This window comes from Meles meles, chromosome 10 (assembly GCF_922984935.1).
Source record: "Meles meles chromosome 10, mMelMel3.1 paternal haplotype, whole genome shotgun sequence".
NCBI classification, from domain to species: Eukaryota; Metazoa; Chordata; class Mammalia; order Carnivora; family Mustelidae; genus Meles; species Meles meles.
This window is the reverse complement of record NC_060075.1, coordinates 90,604,083-90,623,241: the sequence shown is the minus strand read 5'-3', so window position 1 is coordinate 90,623,241 and position 19,159 is coordinate 90,604,083. Positions and strand designations below refer to the sequence as shown.

Here is a 19,159-nt window from a genome sequence, read left to right as displayed (position 1 = left end):
CTGGAACAGTTTTAGCAGTTTCAAGGTTTGCTAGTTTTTTGGCAGTGGTGAAGTTTCGTGACAGCCACCACAAGCTAGTCCTACAGACTCACTTCCTGGATCATACAATGCCCCTGTCTCATTCACACCCTTGTGCCGCTGAATGAAGAAGACTCCATAATATGATCTTTGTTTAGGAAAGCCAAATTCCTCATTTTTTTTTCCTCAGAGGGAACTAAATCTGACTGTGTGAAACTCTGCCAGTGATTTGGCAATGAGACATGAAAAGGATCCATTCAGGTTGACTCCCTGGGCTGGTCCTTACAATCTGCCTAGGGCATGAGTCCAGTTCAGTGGAAATGCTGCACTCAGAAATAAGTGTACTGCTTATCCAAGGGCGCTGGACCCAGGCATCTAAACAAGTAGGTCATTTCCCTGGAAAACAGCTTAGTAGGTGAGATTGAGTGGTGGGAAGTTGATGAATTCTTGTTTAGGGTCTTTCCTTATCGCAGAGAGATAGTTCACCCTCTGGGGCTTAGGGGTGTAACAGAAACACAAAACCAAAAACTGCCATGGTTGAGTAACAACATTCTCTAAGCTGTGCCTTATGCATTGACATGACAATTGAAGGGAGGCAAGCGTTTGTTGTTGATTTTTTTTTCTTTTAAGATTTTACTTACTTATTAGAGAGAGAGAGTGTGTGTGCATGAAAGAGAGAGCATGAAAGAGAGAGCACAAGCTGGGGGGAGGCATAGAGGGAGAAACAGACTCTACACCAAGCTGGGAGCCCAGTGTGGAACTTGATCCCAGGACCCTGGGATCATGACCTAGCTGAAGGCAGATGCTTAACCAATAAGCCACCCAGGCACCCAAGCACTTGTTATAAGTGGCACAGAAGTGAACAATTTCTACATGCTTCAACACGTGTTTATAATAATTCATTGTGTCTGTGATTTGCACATGAATGCCTCCTTATTGGTCATTTTCCTCCTGAAAAATAGGTCCCATATATTTCAGAGGACTTGCAAATTTAGCCTTCCAGAATGGGGTGGGAGATGGCAAAAGGGCATCACTTGATATTCATTGTTCAATTTTATTAGATAGTTATGGACCTACCTTTGTAAAAGGACTCAGAATTTTCTTAGTCTGTTTTAAGATTGAGTTGAAAGCCTACTGTCTGTACTCAATTCAACTTAAAAAATACGGTATTATGGATCAGACACTATGAGATACGTAACTGAAGAAGTATTACTTCTCAAAGATTGACCCTCAAAATCAGTCCACCTTCCTAATGATGCCTTGGTTTTTGGAAGGTCCTGAAACTGTTTAGTGGATCAAGATCAGCATGATTTAAAATGAAAGAGAACCATAAAGAAAATAAAAAAGTATATTACACTTAATAAGGACAACTAATGTTTCATGAAATTTTGTTTCATTTGTTTATTGTGTGTATGTGTGTGTGTTGTGCACGTGTGGGTGTACATGGGTGTTCATACTGGGTTGTGATGAAGTATGTGTTTTTTATAGCAGCTCGGGGTCAAAACATTTGAAAGACGCCATTCTTTTTTTTTTATATGCAGATTATTTTATTGTAAAAATGCAGCAATTACAAATCAGTCTGTTGCAAAATCAATGCTATATGAGCATAGATGTAATTCCAAGTTTAGAAAAATCTGATCAGTTCCAGGAAGGAATAAGCATTAAGCCATGATGTCAGTGAAATTATTTTCAAAAGACATCAATGCATTAAATGTGTTTTTCCTATACAGAACTAAGAAAAATGAAATTACTGAGTAGATGATCTTTTCTTCTTATACAATTACAGCCGTATTTTTATACAATAAGGCCATGAGATGATATGTAAACATACTGATTTCACCAAGATTTTTTTCTCATCAAATAAAATCATATTTCTGCCAGAAACTGTCATTCTAGTCATTTTAAGTAAATAATCCAATCAATTGTCAAAAGCAAGTACGTTTTCTTTTATACCATTATTAAGCCCTACCCTTATTCCCCCCCAGGGAAATAGCACTAAACGCCACTGCTACATTATTTGAGATAGAAACCTGGATAGTTATTTGAAAGACAGTGCTTGTGATTGTGCACCTAGCCCAGGAGAATCTTCTATCTGGCAAAGAGTGGGTAGGTGTGTGAACACCACGGTTTGCTTCTTAGGTGGAGAGCAACTTGGGGCAGGCCCAGGGCCCCGACTCACAGGTTGGCTTTCTCCCTTGCCGCCAGGTGGGACCCATGCTGCATAAAGGTGTGAATCGCATTCTTGGGTTTCTCAGCATTGTATTCGTCCAAAAGAGCCTGGATGCGGGCCCCATAGTCAAGATGGACATCACTGAAGTTCTTGACCACTTTCTTCTGGATAAAAAGCTGTGCTTCCTTCAGGTGGCTGGCGATGTTCTTGCACAGGCGTTTCCTCTCCTCCTCATTCAGCACCTTCGTGTAGAAGGTCCGCACCTGAGTGACGTTATCTTCATTGGCACTGTTGAAGCGCTGCACGTCTGGAGAGCACCAGCTGCTATGTTCCAGGGCAGAAGGCTGCTGTTCTGGAGCACTAAAGCTATTGGGGTAGTAATTTGGAGCACCACCCTGATTGTCGAGCATGCACATGGGGCCATCACGCTGGTAATTGGCCACTCGAGCACGGAAAGGACAGTTCACAGGTATCTGAAGATAGTTGGGTCCCAGGCGGTGGCGGTGAGTATCAGGATAGGATGTTGCTTGGGTCAAATGCCAACTGTTCAACCTCAGTGAAGTAATTAACTGAATTCCGGTTTAAGACCAGTTTACCAGCTGGGATAAGAGGATAGTCCTGGTGAGGCCAAATCTTGGTCAGATCAAATGGGTTAAATGGGAAGGTTTCTGCCTGATTAAAAGTCATGACCTGGATGTAAAATGTCCAGGAGGGGTAGTTGCCTGTGGCAATGGCATTGAAAAGATCCCGCAGGCTGTAGTCAGGATCTTCCTGAGAAAGTCTTGCAGCGTCTTCGACAGAAAGGTTTTTGATGTCCTGGTCAGTCTTATAATGGAATTTGCAATAAACTGCCTCTCCCTTCACATTGATCAGCTTAAAAGTATGCGATCCATATCCGTTCATGTGCCTGTGTCCATCTGGAATCCCTTGATCACTGAACAAGAAGGAAACCTGATGCAAAGACTCAGGGCGCAGGCTCCAAAAGTCCCAGACCATGTCAGGATCCTTCAGGTGTGTTTGAGGGTTTCTCTTTTGACTATGGATAAAGGATGGAAACAATATGGCATCCCTGATGAAGAAAATGGGGGTGTTATTTCCAACAAGATCCCAATTACCATCCTCTGTGTAAAATTTCACAGCAAACCCACGAGGGTCCCGAACTGTGTCTGTTGAGCCTGACTCTCCAGTGACAGTGGAGAATCAAACAGCAATGGGAGTCCTCTTTCCAATATGCTCAAACACCTTTGCTTTGGAGTATCTGGTAATGTCATGAGTGACCTCAAAGTAGCCAAAAGCCCCTGCTCCTTTGGCGTGCACAACTCTCTCAGGGATTCTTTCCCGGTCAAAGTGAGCCATTTCATCAGTGAACACCACATCCTGAACGAGAAGGGGACCCCGGGGCCCTGATGTCATAACATTGAGTTTGTCTCCAACTGGATTACCGGCACCGGTGGTCAGGACATCGGGTTTCTGCGCGGTCCGCTGCTCCTTCTAGAACTTCATCTGGTCGCTGGCTGGATCCTGGCTGTCCGCCATCATGTGTGACTGACTTCATAGAACGTTGCAGGTGGCCTCTGCTCTCACGTCTCCACCCTCAGCGGACGACGCTGACTACCACCGCGCGACATAAAGTAGGCTACTTCTCGAAAGACGCCATTCTAATGCATCTTCCTAAGCTGCCTGACACCTCTGCAGCTGGGGTTCTGGATAGGACCTAGATTCATCCAGTTGGAAGTAGTTGCATGAAATTTGTAAGGTATGATGGTTAATTTTATGTGTCAGTTTGACTGGGCCACAGGGATCCAGATGTTTGGTTAAACAGTATTCTGGGTGTTCTGTGATAGTGTTGGATGAGATTAGTACCTGAATATGAAGACTGAGGAAAACAGATTACTTTCTGTAATGTAGGTGGGCCTCATCCAAGGAATTGAAGGCCTGAATAGAATAAAAAGACTGGCCATCCCATGGATAATAGGGACTTCCTCTTGCCTGGATGCCTTTAACTGGGACATCGGCTTCTTCCTCAGACTCAAATGGAAACATCTGCTCTTCCTGGGATTTGAGCCTGCTAGCCTTTGGATCAGAACTTTACCATCAGCTCTCCTGGGTCTCCAGCTTGCCAGCCTCTACAGTCATGTGACCCAATTCCTTATAACTCATCTCTTTCTATATATATATACACATCTTATTGGTTCTGTTTCTCTGGAGAATCTAGACTAATTCAGAAGCTAAAATTGGTTCTATGGACTTTTTTGACAAACACAATATGGTAGGCAGAATTCTAAAAAAAAAAAAAAAAAAAAAAAAAACAGCTCCCAAGGTTCCATACCCTAATCCTGGGAATCTGTGAATAAGAAAATGTACTATTTCTGTGATCGCAAGTTGTGTTATGTAGAGAGATTATCTGGGCGGGCCTAATCTCATCACATAAAGCCTGTAAAAGCAGAGAGTTTTCTCTGGCTAGAGGCAGTAATGGAAATCAGAGGGGTTAGTGTGGGGAACATTCCACAAGAGGGATCTTGTTCCAGCTGTGATGCTGTGGGAGGGCCTGTAAGAAGGCCTGTGTAATGAATGGCCTCCAGAAGTTGAAATTGACCCCTAGCCCACAGTCAGAAAACAAAGACCCAGTCCTACAACTGCAAGGATCTGAATTCTGCCAAACTCAGATGAGCTTAGAAGTAGATTCCCCTCTCTAGGGCCTCCACACAAGAACCCAACCTCCTGACACCTTGGCTCTTATCTGGTAAAACCTGAAGCAGGGAACCACCCAGCTGAGTCTACCTGGACTTCGGACCTACAGAATTGGGATAATAAATGGGTGTTGTCTTAAGAATCTATGGTAATCTGTTACAATTGAAAACTAATGCACTTAGTCATGGAGATGTGTTTTTCTGTGGCAACATTAGCAGAGATGTAAGGGCTGGTCATTGGTATCAGGAGGCAGGGTGTAGGACCTCTGTTTTGGCTGGTGCAGACCTAGCATGTTTAATGGCTCTGGAGCCAACGGTTCCAGTGGTGGCCTCCTTGTTTCTAGCTTTTCCCACTGTAGCAGATACTGGGATTCTTCAGTGTGGCAAGCTAGTTCTTCAGTGTTGTTCTTGGATTCTGGTAGTGCAGTCTACACCCCATCTATCCAGTCCTTTCAATGATGTTTTGAGCTCCCAGTTGCACATATTAAATCGCTGCTTAGATATAAGATAATTTCTGTTATATGCTACTGAATCTTGACTATTTTATTTCCAAATCTCTCCTACTTTTCAAATATAATGACATCTGTCAGCTTCTGTAAAATTCTGAAGAACTGATCATTCCTTAGTTCTTGAAAACTCCTTTTGTTTTTCATGACCTTTCACTTTCCTGGTTTCTCTTATATAACTCTCTACTAATTTTAATCCTAGTTTGCTGGCTCATTTTCATTCATCAAATGTGTATTGAGCATGTACTAGGTTGTAGACAGTGTATGTGAAGGGCTGGGGCCTTATCAAGAACTGATTATGGATCTTGTCCTCCAGGGATTCGCCAAAATGTAGACAAATTAACTATAGTGAGTTGGTAACATCTGTAATAGAGGTGAATAAATGTACTCTGGAAGCCCAAAGAAGAAAGCACGTGGCTCTCTGGGGGATAGTCAGGGAGGGTTTTACAAAAATGATGGTGCTTGATGGTCTTCTAGAGTAGATGTTTTTCAGACGAAGTCCGGAAGGGCATTCGTTCCAGGCAGAAGAAACAGGGCAAAGGCATGGAAGTTTGAAAATGTGATACATTAAAGAAATAGAAAGAAGTTTTCTGTGGCTAGTTTTCTGGGGGAATGAAAGATTGTTAGAAAGTCAGGATTTATATAGAAGGTAACACATGAATTTATATTCTAGAAACAAGAGTTTACAGGAGATAGTTATTGTACTGGAATTCTTTTTTTTTTTAAGATTCTATTTATTTATTTGACACAGAGAGAAAGAGATCACAAGTAGGCAGAGAGGCAGGCAGAGAGAGAGGAGGAAGCAGGCTCCCCGCTGAACAGGGAGCCCAATGTGGGGCTCGATCCCAGGACCTTGAGATCATGACCTGAGCCGAAGGCAGAGGCTTAACCCACTGAGCCACCCAGGCATCCCTGTATTAGAATTCTTAACCTTTGATGACTACCCATGATATTCAAATAAATCTGAAGCCACTTCTTGGCTTGATTAAAAGGTTATCATATAACTCTTTAGGATTACTCTCATTCCATTTTCCTCTTCCCTACCATCCATTCACTTATTTACTCATTTACTTAGTTGGAGAGGTATGTTTGTGTGAGGGTGCATATCATGTAGCATGTGAAGGTCATTCTAAGGACTTTGGCTTTTATTCTAGGTGAGATAGAATGTCAGTTGAGTGGTCTGATTTAATTTACATTTTAAAAGAATCACTGGCTACTGTCTGAGGAATAAAATGGGGTGGAAGGCAAGCATGTAAGCAACAAAACAAATAAGGATGTTATTGGAATAATGCAGAAATAACTGTAATGGATCTGCATGGAAGTGGTGGAGATATTGAAAAGGATTATGATCCTGTATGTATTTTAAAGGTGGATATGATAGGATTGCCAGTGAATTGAATGTAGGGCATAAGAAAATGTGGTATCAAGGATGATACTGAGGTTTGGGCTGGGTCACAAGATGGAGATAGTGTTTTTTGTTTTGTATTAAGATTTGTTTATTTATTTATTTTACAGAGAGGGGAGGGAAAGAGAGAGAGAATCTTCAAGCAGACTCCCTGGGAGCCTGACATGGGGCTCGATCTCATGACCCATGAGATCATGACCTGTGCCAGAACCAAGCATCTGACCCTTAAGTGACTGTGCCACCCAGACACCCCAGGAGTCGCTTTTTTAACATAGTGATTTTGAGATGTCTGTCAGACATTCAAGCTACATTTTGAGCATACAGTTAGACGTAGGCATCTGGAGTTAGAAGAAAGGTTGAGGCAGGACTCATGGGAGGTTTACTTGGTACTTGAAGCTGTGCCATTGCATGAGGTCACTTAGGGAGTGAGAGTAGATGAGGAAGAGAAGTCATGCAAAGACTGAGCACTGGAAGCTCAGATCTTAAAGTTCTGGAAGATATGAAGAAACCAACAAAGGAAACTGGAGGGTATGGCCACTGAAGGAGGAGGGAAGACCATCAGCAGGGTGGCAAGTCTTGGAAGCCTAGTGACGAATGTGTTTTGAAGAGGGAGGGATCAGATGGGTCAAGTGCTGATGGCAGGTCAGGTCAAATAGGATGAGAGTCAAAAAATGATCATTGGATTTTGCAATGTGGAGATCATTGACACGTGACAAAGGACATTTCAGTAGCACTAGGGAAAAGGCTAATTGGAGTGGGTTCAACAGAAAATTGGAGGAGAGGCCCTGCGGATGGTGGGTAAGGCAACTCTTTCAAGGAGTTTTATAACAAAGTCATGGAGAAAAATGAGGCAGTGGTGGGAAGGGAAGGAAGCATGGTCAAGAGAGGGCTTTTTTTTCTCTGTAAAATTTGAGAAGTAACAGCATTTTTGTATTTTCCATTTTGCTGATGGAAATGATGATGCGGGAGAGTGAGGGAGAATTACTTACAGCAATGTCCTTTAGAAGGCGAGAGTGCCTTGAGTCTAGTGTCCAAAAGAAGACCTGGCTCAGAGAGGGAGGAACACATCATTCTTACTGATGTTGGTGAGAGCAGAGCACGTGGAAATAGTTGTAAATGAACTAGTAGATGTGGTAGCAGGTGATTTTGCAAGTTTTCTTCTCATTGATTCGATTTTCTCAGTGTAATAGTAGGCAAAGTTCTAAGATAGGAATGAGAAAGAGGTTGCAGAGAAAGAACTTGTTGAAGTAGTAGTCTGTCAGTGAGCAGCCTGTGACCCCACTTGAGGTCAGTGGCTCTCAAATAACTGTTTGTGTTTTTCTCTAATTACACTGAATGTTGATATGGATAGGAGGTGAGTTAAATTAAACTTCTTATGGTTCCCCACTCCTTTACCTTTGCACAGGTAAGTTTACATCTGCCTGGAATCCCCTCTCTGCCCTGTTTACTCATCTTTCAACTTTTGTCTCAATCCCCACTTACTTAAGCCTACCAGGCAGAGTTAATTCCTCCCTTCTTGGAACTGTTGTGCTATCCCTCTATTGTAATCATTACCACATTGTAATATTTTGCTTCCCTCTCTCCCCTGTTAATTTGGACACTCCTTGAGGGTGTCAATTTGGGTACTGCAATTCCTAGTATAGTGTGTGGTTTATGGTTGGCATTCATTAATTGCCTATTGAATTGAATTGAATTCCATGGCGAGAATGAGCCGGAAGAATTGGCCAGTAGGAGAGGTAGGGTCTAGAGAAAGAGAGAATGGTGACATTAGAACCAGACTCAGCTTCTCTGTAAGGAGAGGAGTGCTTGCCCCTGGGGGTGGGTGAGGTCACTGCTAACTCATCTGTAGGGGTGGAGTGAATGGGCCGAACCCCAAATGAACTTATGTAAACTGGGTCAGTAATGCTCACTTCTACAGAGTTTGCATTGAGGATCAAAAGAGTTCATACATGGAGAAGGATTTTGTAAATGATGTAAGACACTGTGTCTTTCAGCACTCTGTGCCAGGATAATAGAGATGTGTTGATTTGTATGTTTTACTAGAGTATGGACTGTGTAACGAAGGAAGAGAAGGATGGGTTAAAGATAAAAAGAATGATTATAGCTATAGTCTTCTTGTTGGCCTTTCTACTCTTAAAAGTCTCTTTGGAAGATATCATCATGGTCTCTTTCAGTTACAGCATGTTCCACGGCCTCTCATTGTCTCTGAGCCAAGAGCCCTAGTGTGACCTACTTTGCTAAGCCAGGTGGTGTCATAGACAAAAGTGCCAGCTCATTCTGCAGGAAGCAGAGGGTGAATAAGGAGCCTGCTGATCTGATTGGCTGGTGTCACGATGCACAAGTTTGGGAAATGCCTGTGCTCAGAAAAGGCTAACCTTCTACAACATTCTAGAAGTCAAGAGAACTTTCTACCACATTGACAGTGTTAACAATTCCAAAGCAATTAAGTGTTTGATTCTTGATGCTGACCAGAAGTTGTATGATTTTAACACAGGTTCTGACTTTTGTTAGTTAACCATTCATGGCAACTTGGCTTTGTTTTCCCTTAAATTTCTAGTTTCTTAAGGGCAGGGACCATGCTCTGTACTTTATACACTCTGTCCACACATGCCTACCATGGTATGTTAGGGGTTCTCAATTACCATCTGGTATTGACTGGGTTTGTTAGTAGATGTCAGATGGCTTTCGTGGTGACAGAGCATTGAGAAAGGCAAAGATAGAGCTTTTTTTCTGCTACATTAACCTGAAGTCCTGGGAACATAGCATGTCCTGCATGAATGTGAATTTAGGACACTGTTATTCTACCCCTTCTTCCCAATAATATAAAAGACCTTTATGGCAGTTTATCTTCCTTTCACTCCCTAACTTAATGTAATTGACTGTATTGCTTGTGGTCTCTATGCTCATGTGGTGAAAGAAGCAGTCCTCAAAACACATAGCTGCTGCATTGGGACGTGCACCCAGAAGGTGGCCTTACTTGCTGACTTTGTAGGGTGGGTTGGGTAAACACATTTCTGGGAGGATCGTCTAAGATGCAGGTCTCTTTCTTGGGCAGAGCTGCATGTTGGTCCATTGTCCTCTTCGGTGAGACTCAGCTTACTTCCAGTAGAATTGTTCATATTAGTGACACGAAGGAATGAAGAACAGGACAGATTAGTTGTGATGATCATAACAGTCTGGGACATGGAGTGATGCTCCTGAAAAAGCAAAAACAAGAGCACCAGACTGGGGACTCCAATCAAGAGATGTCTCAGAAAGCAGAATCAAGATCACAGAATGAGGAGCAAAGATAAAGGCTGTCTGATCTCTCGAGGTTGGAGAGTTTGCTCCAGCAGTGAGAAAACTCCTTCAGAGTTAGGGGAGAGGCTGGGCAGTATTCTATAGGCCCCCTTGTTGCCACATCTGGGCCATTATCTTTCTGATCCCTGAGGTTCCTGCCTGCATCGACATCAGCCCATCTACTGCATCCCAGGCAGCACCCTTTTCTCATTGAACTCTCTGGAACCCCCTTCATACTCTTCTCACCTTGCTCATGCCTCTGGTGTGGACAGTTTCAGAATCCTTGTATAACTGGCCCAACAATGTAGCGTCAGTGCTGTTAAAATTTTCTCCCACAACCTTAACCACCAGTTTCCTTTAGCAGCAAACTTCCGTAGCTGTGCTCTGGGCTCTGCCGTCACCCAGATGCCTCATGCTGGAATCGCAAACTTGACATGCTGATCTCTCCAAACAGCCTCCCCTGGCCAGGTGTCCTACCCCTCAACCCCACAACTTCTCTTCTTCAGCCTGATGGACACTTGTGGTCCCTACCCCCTCACTCTCGTTTCCCTGTCTGTTGTCCCTACTGACTCCACTTCCCTTTTTATCCAGTATACACCCCACACTGTGTCACTTTGTGTCGGAGGCTCCTTGTCCTCTGCTGCATCTCTCTTGCTGGCCTTGAAGCTTGGATGAGTCCCCCGCTTTTTAGCCCCTCCTCTCTCATACTCAGCTGACCGAACTCCTTCATTGGCCTCACTCACTATAATATTAAGGTTGTGATGTTAGGCAACCCTCAGGGCTCCTTGCCAGTCTTAAAAAGGTCTGGTCACCTCCCAGTGGGTCTTAAAGTCACCTTGCCAGTCTTAAAGGGATCTTCCACTCCCCACAGCACCTATCCCAAACCTCTATCATTTTCTGCAACCCATCTTTTTCACCTTTTCTTGAGAAATAGCTTTTTAAAAAAGATTTTATCTATCTATCTATCTATCTATCTATCTATCTATTTATTTATTTATTTGAGAGAGAGAAAGAGAGCACAAGCAGGGGGAGTGGCAAAGGGAGAGGGAGAAGCAGGATCTCCACTTAACAGGGAGTCCCACACAGGGCTGATGCCAGGACCCTGGGATCATGACCTGAGCCACAGGCAGACAATCAACCGACTGAGCCACCCAGGTGTCCCCTCTTGGGAACTGACTCTTAGATATTTTATAGCTAGAACTTAAATTATAGACATCTTCAAGCTTTCACTCAGTCCCCTCTAGCCACAGCCTTCAACATGCTCCAATATTTCTTAACCTCAATCTGAGAAAATTTTTTCTTTCCTTTTCCCCACTCTCGATTCATTCACTCATTCAGTGATCACTGAGAGCCACATGCCTCCTCACAGGCACTGTGCTCTATGCTGAGGATATTAGAGATGAAGAAGATGTCGACCTTACTCACAAGAAGCTTAAAATCATATAGGGGAGACAGATATTATGGTGCAATGATTGAAATATGCATGGAGCATTTTAAGAGTGTGAGGAGAAAAGTCACCTAACTCAACCTTCAGAGGAAGGAGATAAGTTTCATGAGGGATGTTTCAGATGGGGTGGTGGCTTGAGCTAATCCTTAAAGAGTGAGAGGAGGTGTTAATTAGGATAATTTGGAGTGGGAAGGAGACTGGACCATCATGGATTAGAGGGCAGGGGAAAGTGACATTGAAATATAGGAAGAGGGTATAAGTAAAAATAGGAAATGGAATTGTTCTTATTCTCGACTGTGTCCTAGACTTTGCTATGGGGCCTTCCAACAAAAAACTAACACATTTTACCCAAATTTCCTTCTCCTTTTTAAATTCTTTATCCTACTGTAATTCCTCTTGTTCCCTCTTCTCCATGATTCAATGAGTAACTAACTTCTGATGACTCTACAGCATCAACATTTCTTGTCTGCTTGTCCCTTCTCCATATTTGCTTAGCATCAGTGTGATAGTCTCATGATTGACCTCACATCTGTACTCCTCTTAGAAAGAGGGATCTTTCTAACATGGACAACTTACTACGTCACTTCCTGGTTAAGTCATGGCGTCTCCACTCTCCACCGTGATAGGAAAGGCTTCTCCCACCCAGCCCCTGGCCCCACCTTTGCATCTTTACTGGTCCCTGGCCATTTGTTCGTGCTCTTAGGCTTTTGCATGATCAACTATCAGCAATTTCTTTGATATGCCCTATTGTTTTATACCTATATGTCTTCTCCTGCCCCACAGGTACAAGAATATTTTGATGCAGCATCTTTTTTTTTTTTTGAAGATTTTATTTATTTATTTGAGAGAGTGAGAGAAAGAGAGAGAGAGAGAGAGAACAAATGGGGAAGAAGCAGAGGGAGAAGCAGGTTCCCGCTGAGCTGGGAGCCTGATGTGGGTCTCACTCCCAGGATCCCAGAATCATGACCTAAGCTGAAGACAGTCATGTAACCAACTGAACCATCCAGGCCCCCCTTGATGCAGCATCTTACTATGAACACATTTTAATGCAGTCCAAAAGAACCAGCAAACATTTAACCTATTCTCTTTTTCTCTTTCCTGAATAATGACTATAATAGACACTCTTCTTTGATTTTTAATTTATTATTTAACCATAATATACAGTGTTATATTAGTTTCAGGTGTCCGATATAGTCATTTGACAATTCTATAGAATTTGACAATTCTACCCGTTACTCTGCTCATGGAAGTGTGGTCACCGTCTGTCACCATAGCGTGTTATTTACAATACTGACTACATGCCCTATGCTGTACTTTGCATCACTGTGAGTTATTTATTTTATAACTGGAAGTTTGTACTTCTTAATCTCCTTCCCTTGTTTTGCATGTCTTCTGTCTACCTCTCCTCTGGCAACACCAGTTTGATCTCTGTATTTAAGAGTCTGTTTCCGGGGCACCTGTGTGGCTCAGGGGGTTAAGCCTCTGCCTTCGGCTCAGGTCATGATCTCAGAGTCCTGGGATCGAGCCCCGCATCGAGCTCTCTGCTCAGCGGAGAGCCTGCTTCCCTTCCTCTCTCTCTGCCTGCCTCTCTGCCTGCTTGTGATCTCCCTTCCTGTCAAATAAATAAATAAAATATTTAAAAAAAGAGTCTGTTTCCTTCTTTATTTGTTTTTGGTTTTTTATTTATTTTTTTAGATTCCACATACAAGTGAAATTATATGGTATTTATCTTTCTCTGATCTATTTCACTTAGCGTAATACCCTCTAGGCCCATCCATGTTGTTGTAAATGGCAAGATTTTTTCTTTTTTATGGGTAAGTAATATTCTACTGTACATGTAAACCACACTTCTTTATTCATCTATTGATGGACACTTAGGTTGCTTCTGTATCTCAGCTATTGTTAACTAATGCAGCAGTAAACACAGGAGGGCCTATTTTTTTTTTTTCCAAATTAGTGTTTTTCTTTTCTTTGGGTAAATACCCATTAGTGGAATTACTGGATCATATGGCATTTCTGTTTTTAATTTTCTGAGGAACCTCCATCCGGTTTTCCAGAGTGGCTGCACCAATTTGCATTCCCACCAACAGTGCATGAGTGTTTTCTTTTTCCTCTACATCCTCCCCAGCACTTTTTATTTCTTGTCTTCTTGATACTAGCCATTCTGACAGGTGTGAGGTGATATCTCATTGTGGTTTTGATTCAAATTTCTCTGATGATTAGTGATACTGAGCATCTTCAATGTGTCTGTTGATGTAATAGACGCTTTTAACTCATTCCTTCACCTTTACCTTTCATTCTTTCCAGGGTGATGATGACACCAATGATCTCTGACAGGTTAACTCCCCATTTTAATCTTCCATCAACAGTTTTAAGTTACCTTAAGTGTCCTGCTTCAAGTTACATCGCGCTTCTCAGGCTTTATGTGCCCCTCCCTTTCACTTGTCTTCCTAAGGCACCCCCGCTCACCTTTTGTTACCAGCCCCCATTTCCCATACTTGGAAATTCCAGTTACCATCTACCACTCTCTGTGCCCTCTCATCTCTGTATTCATTTCAGTTGACACCTCTTACACGTGCATGTCCCCACCATAAGACTTAATATTTCTGAGGATGGCGCTCATTCATTTCTTTTTTTTTTTTAATTAATTTATTTATTTTTATTTGCTTATTTACAGCATAACAGTGTTCATTGTTTTGGCATCACACCCAGTGCTCCATGCAGTACGTGCCCTCCCTATTACCCACCACCTGGTTCCTCAACCTCCCACCCCACCCCACCCCCTCCCGCCGCCCCTTCATAACCCTCTGGTTGTTTTTCAGAGTCCATAGTCTCTCATGGTTCATCTCCCCTTCCAGTTTCCCTCAACTCCCTCTCCTCTCCATCTCCCCATGTCCTCCATGTTCTTTGTTATGCTCCACAAATAAGTGAGACCATATGATACTTGACTCTCTCTGCTTGACTTATTTCGCTCAGCATAATTTCTTCCAGTCCGCTCATTCATTTCTTAATTTCTAACACCTCCTACAGTTTTAGAACAAAGTAGACACTTCATAAACTGATGCTAAATTGACAAATGAAGGAAGTGATGGGATCCGAAGGCAAAAGACTTCAATAAGGAGCCTGGTATTTTGAATTCAACCCAGAGTAAAACTAGAGTGTTTGAATTCAATTGGAGGGTACTTTTGGTCAATCCTGGGAGAATTCACCATGTTCCAGAAGTTGTAAGCCAAGAGAGTAAGATCTTTTTGCAGAAATCTGAACGGTCGTTTAATTTCTGAAAAGGACAGACTTTGAAAGGTTAGTATAAGAACTTTTAAGTATGTAAGAAGATTCTAGATCATGATGAAGCTCAAGTGAGGTGAGAGCAGTGACCTCATGGGGTTGGGGGCAGGAACCACAGTAGCCTCAGGGGGATAAGGTGCTACCCTTTCTGAGAAAGGAGGGTTTAGTGGCCTTGTATGAGGAGAGAAGATACAGGGAGGACAGAGTGGGGAGAAGGGGAAGTTGGAATCCAAATTACATTATTGACCTATGAAAGGAATGCTGTTGTCTCACTTGTATATTTCCCTATCTGTATCTTGAGGAAAACATTATTTTTTCCCTAACTAGTATTTTTTTAAAGATTTTTATTCATTTATTTGACACAGAGAGAGAGAGCGCGAGCAAATGCACAATCAGGGGGAGAGGCAGAGGGAGAGGGAGAAGCAGGCTCCCTGCTAAGTAGAGAACCTGATGCAAGGCTCCATCCCAGGACCCAGAGATCATGACCTCAGCCAAAGGCAGATGCTTAACCAACTGAGTCACCCAGGTGCCCTCCTAACTAGTTTTTACAAGGTAATATATACATGGTAAAAATTCATGTGCTAGTATCCAAGGGTATTCATTGAAAGTAAATGTGTGTCCTACCCTAGGCCCTCTATTATTCTTCCCCAGCAGTAACCACTATTAACAGTTTCTAGTTTTTTCCCCAGAACCGTTAAGTATATAAATGAATATTATATATATAGCACATATTAATATAACTATCTCACCTGAAAATCTATCTAGCTAAATGGAAATCTAATTATATATTTATATCTTGTATTTTAAACATAGTTGGCAGCATCCTGTCAAGAGCTTTCCATTTCAGTTTGCGGAGATATATTTTTTGTGGTCATAAAAACACCTAACATGAGGTCTACCTTTTTAAAAATTTAAGTGTGTAGTATAGTGAGACACAATATTTTAAATATACTTCATGATATTCCTGCTCTGACTGCATTATAGGTATTTAATTGGTCCCTGTTGATGCCTGTTTAATTTTTTCTAGTCCGTTGCTATTTTAAGCAATGCTGCAGTGAAAATCCTTGTACATCTGTATGTCTGCCAGAGTCCAGCAGAAAGCAGATGGTGTCTCTAAAAGCTTACTTGAAGAGAGTTTACTGGAAGAACTAGGAACATAGGTTCTGGCAGGGTTAACGGGCCCCATAATAAATAGTTGAGTCCTTGCGGACTAGCAAGAGAAGACTTTACCTCCCCTAGGCCCAGTGGGATAAGGGAAGGAGCAGTATTACTAGAAGCCAGTGAGCCCACCGCTGTGAGAAAGGCCACCCAATAGGAGATGTGGCCACGGACCAAGGAATGCGGCCACTGCCCAAACTGCAGCCTTCAGAGTAAACATCCGGACTGCTCTCTCCTCTTGCTCTCTGGTTACCTGCTGGTACTTCTACCAACTACAAGTGGAAGCCAGAGGACAAGCACGCCCAAGTGGTGCAGTCCAATGAGGTCAGATCACAGGGTACAGGCAGACAGAGTAGGCCCAGAGACACAGCTGGAAGGCTACATGGAGAATAACCAGTCCCTGACTTAAGCTTCCTCACCTTACAGTGATTGGACTTTACAATGGTGTGAAAATGATAGCATTGAGCAGAAACCGTACTTTGGATTTTTATCAAAGTGCTGGTGATAGGAGGTATGGTACTCTCTTGCGATGCGGGGCAGAGTAGCCAGCCATAGCTCCCCGTCAGCCACACGATCATGAGAACAACCTGTACGCTTATAACCATTCTGTACCCAGACAACCATTCCGTTCTCCACTTTCAGCACAGTATTCAGAGAAATACGTGAGACTGTTTCCACTTTAATGGAACATAGGGTTTGCGTTAGATGATGTCTCTCAACCCTTAGCTAATGCAGCTATTCTGAGAACACGGAAGATGGACTAGGCTAAGTTGTGATGTGTGTTGCATTAGGTACTTAGATATATTGACTTAGAATATTTTCAACTGGGGCGCCTGGGTGGCTCAGTGGGTTAAAGCCTCTGCCTTGGGCTCAGGTCATAATCTCAGGGTCCTGGGATGGAGCCCCGCATCAGGCTCTCTGCTCTGCGGGGAGCCTGCTTCCTCCTCTCTCTCTGCCTGCCTCTCTGCCTAGTTGTGATTTCTCTCTGTCAAATAAATAAAATATTTAAAAAAAAAAAAAAGAAGAATATTTTCAACTTACGATGAGTTTATCTGGAAATACCTCCATGGTAATTCAAGGAAGATCTGGTGTCAGCAGGAAGGGAAGACCCTCCTCCACATCCATTCCACCACCCCCTTCCTTTCCGGAGTTCTGTGAGTTCCTTTCATATTCTGAGTATGGCTACTCAGAATTAGGACTACATTTCCCAGCTTCCCTTTCAGCCAAAGCAATAATGAGAGGAAGTGTACTGTGGCTGCTTCTGAGAATTGAGAGATAGCTGATGCATGCCTTCCTGCCTTTGTCCATTGTTATTTATTCTTTGATGTAATTTACATGCTGCCTTGGAGCTGGAGCTCTAGGGCCACATCCTTTGGATGGTGAGTAGAGGGAGAACTGGAAGGAACTGGATTTCTGAGCGCGTCATAGAATATAGTTGCCCTAGTGTTCTTGAACTGAACAACTCCAGATTTCATTTACTTGGGAGAGAAATACACATCGACCTTGTTTAAATCATAGTTATTTTCTTGTCTGTGTGCAGCCAAACCTAGTCCTAACGAATGCATGATAATTAAACTGACTTTTCCAGACTGAGTTTGAATCCAGCTACGACATTCACTACATGAGTGACCCTGACCAAGTTTCTTCTTGTGCCTCAGTTTTCTCATAGGTATAATTAAAGAAAGTACTTCATTTGGTTGGTATGAGGAAAAACTAAATGAAAATATCTGAAATTTAGACTAGGGTCTGCCCAATGTAGCAAACATTCAGTACATGTAAGTTATTACTATTACTATTATCATTATCATGTTTAATTGTCCTCCAAAGAAGATGTACCAGTTAGCCTATTAAATGCCCAAAATGTCTTTTCCCTCATCCCCTATTGATACTGTGCATTATCAAAGATTTTTGCCTAATAGATGAAGTGTATTTCATTTTTATTTTAAATTGCCTGCTAATATTATGAAGTTGTACATCTTTACATTTTTTAGAAATATGCATCTTTACCTTTTTAAAAGAAATTGTATTTATTTTTGGGTGAACTTCATTTTTGTGTCCTCTGTTCATTCTGTTGGGTTTTTGTTTTGTTTTGTGGTGTATCTTTTTTAAAAAAAGCAATCCAGGTATTATGGAAATTCACCTTTTGTCTGCTATGGCAGTGCAAATATTTTCCCTGATTTTCATTTGCTTTCTGACTTTATTTTTATATACAAAACTTTTAAAATTTCAATATAGTAAAAATGATCCTTCTCTACCATCATAATATCTGAGTTTAATGTTATTTTTTAGATTTTTTAGATAATGTTTTATTTTATTTTATTTTATTTTATTTATTTATTTGAGAGAGAGATCACAAGTAGGCAGAGAGGAAGGCAGAAAGAGAGGGGGAAGCGGACTCCACACAGAGCGGAGAGCAGGATGCGGGGCCGGATCCCAGGACCCTGAGATCATGACCTGAGCCGAATGCAGAGGCTTTAACCCACTGAGGCACCCAGGCGCTCCTTAGATAATGTTATTTTTAAAGATTTATTTATTTACTTATTTTAGGGAGAGAGAGAATGTGCACATGTGTGTGAGTTGGGGTGGGCAGAGGGAGGGGAGAAAGAGAATCCTTAAGCAGACTCCCTGCTGAGCGCAGAGCCTGACAGGGGGCTCAGTCTTGGGACCCTGAGATCATGACGTGAGCTGAAACCAAGAGGTGGACACTTAATGGACTGAGTCACCCTGATGCCCCTTAATGTCCCTATTTTATTTATTTTTTTATTTACTTATTTATTTAAGATTTTATTTATTTATTTATTTATCAGAGAGAAAGAGAGAGAGAGTGCGTGTGCAGCAACAGAGGGAGAAGCAGGCTCCCTGCTGAGCAAGGAGAACTGGGATCAAGGCAGAGGATTAATCCACTGATTAAACTTACTGTCCCTATTTTAGAAAGATCTTTCCCATTCTGGGTTATAAAACAATTCCCTCATTTTCTTCCTAGGGCTTTATAGATTGACTTATATGAAAACATTTTCTTCATCTGGAGTATAACTTGGGATAGGCAGTGTGGTAAGATTTGAAGTAATTCTCTAGACTACTGTGTTGGAAGGTTGACAGAGATGAGCCCTCTGACACACAAATCCTCCATAAGTAAATTGTAGTTTACTTTGATCTACACAATAGACACATTTTAAACAAAGCATAGGAGGAGCCATCCCA

The 19,159-nt window shown here is 42.3% G+C and overlaps 1 protein-coding gene across 1 annotated transcript; it reads right to left on the bottom strand.

The window, feature by feature from the left end:
* Window positions 1–2,080: 2,080 nt before the first annotated feature.
* Window positions 2,081–3,739, bottom strand: LOC123951786 (catalase-like). The gene is given in 2 exon segments (XM_046020821.1): window positions 2,081–2,710; window positions 2,712–3,739. Coding segments are annotated over 2 exon segments (1,533 nt in total). The 5' UTR covers window positions 3,728–3,739; the 3' UTR covers window positions 2,081–2,193.
* Between the last annotated feature and the right edge of the window lie 15,420 nt (window positions 3,740–19,159).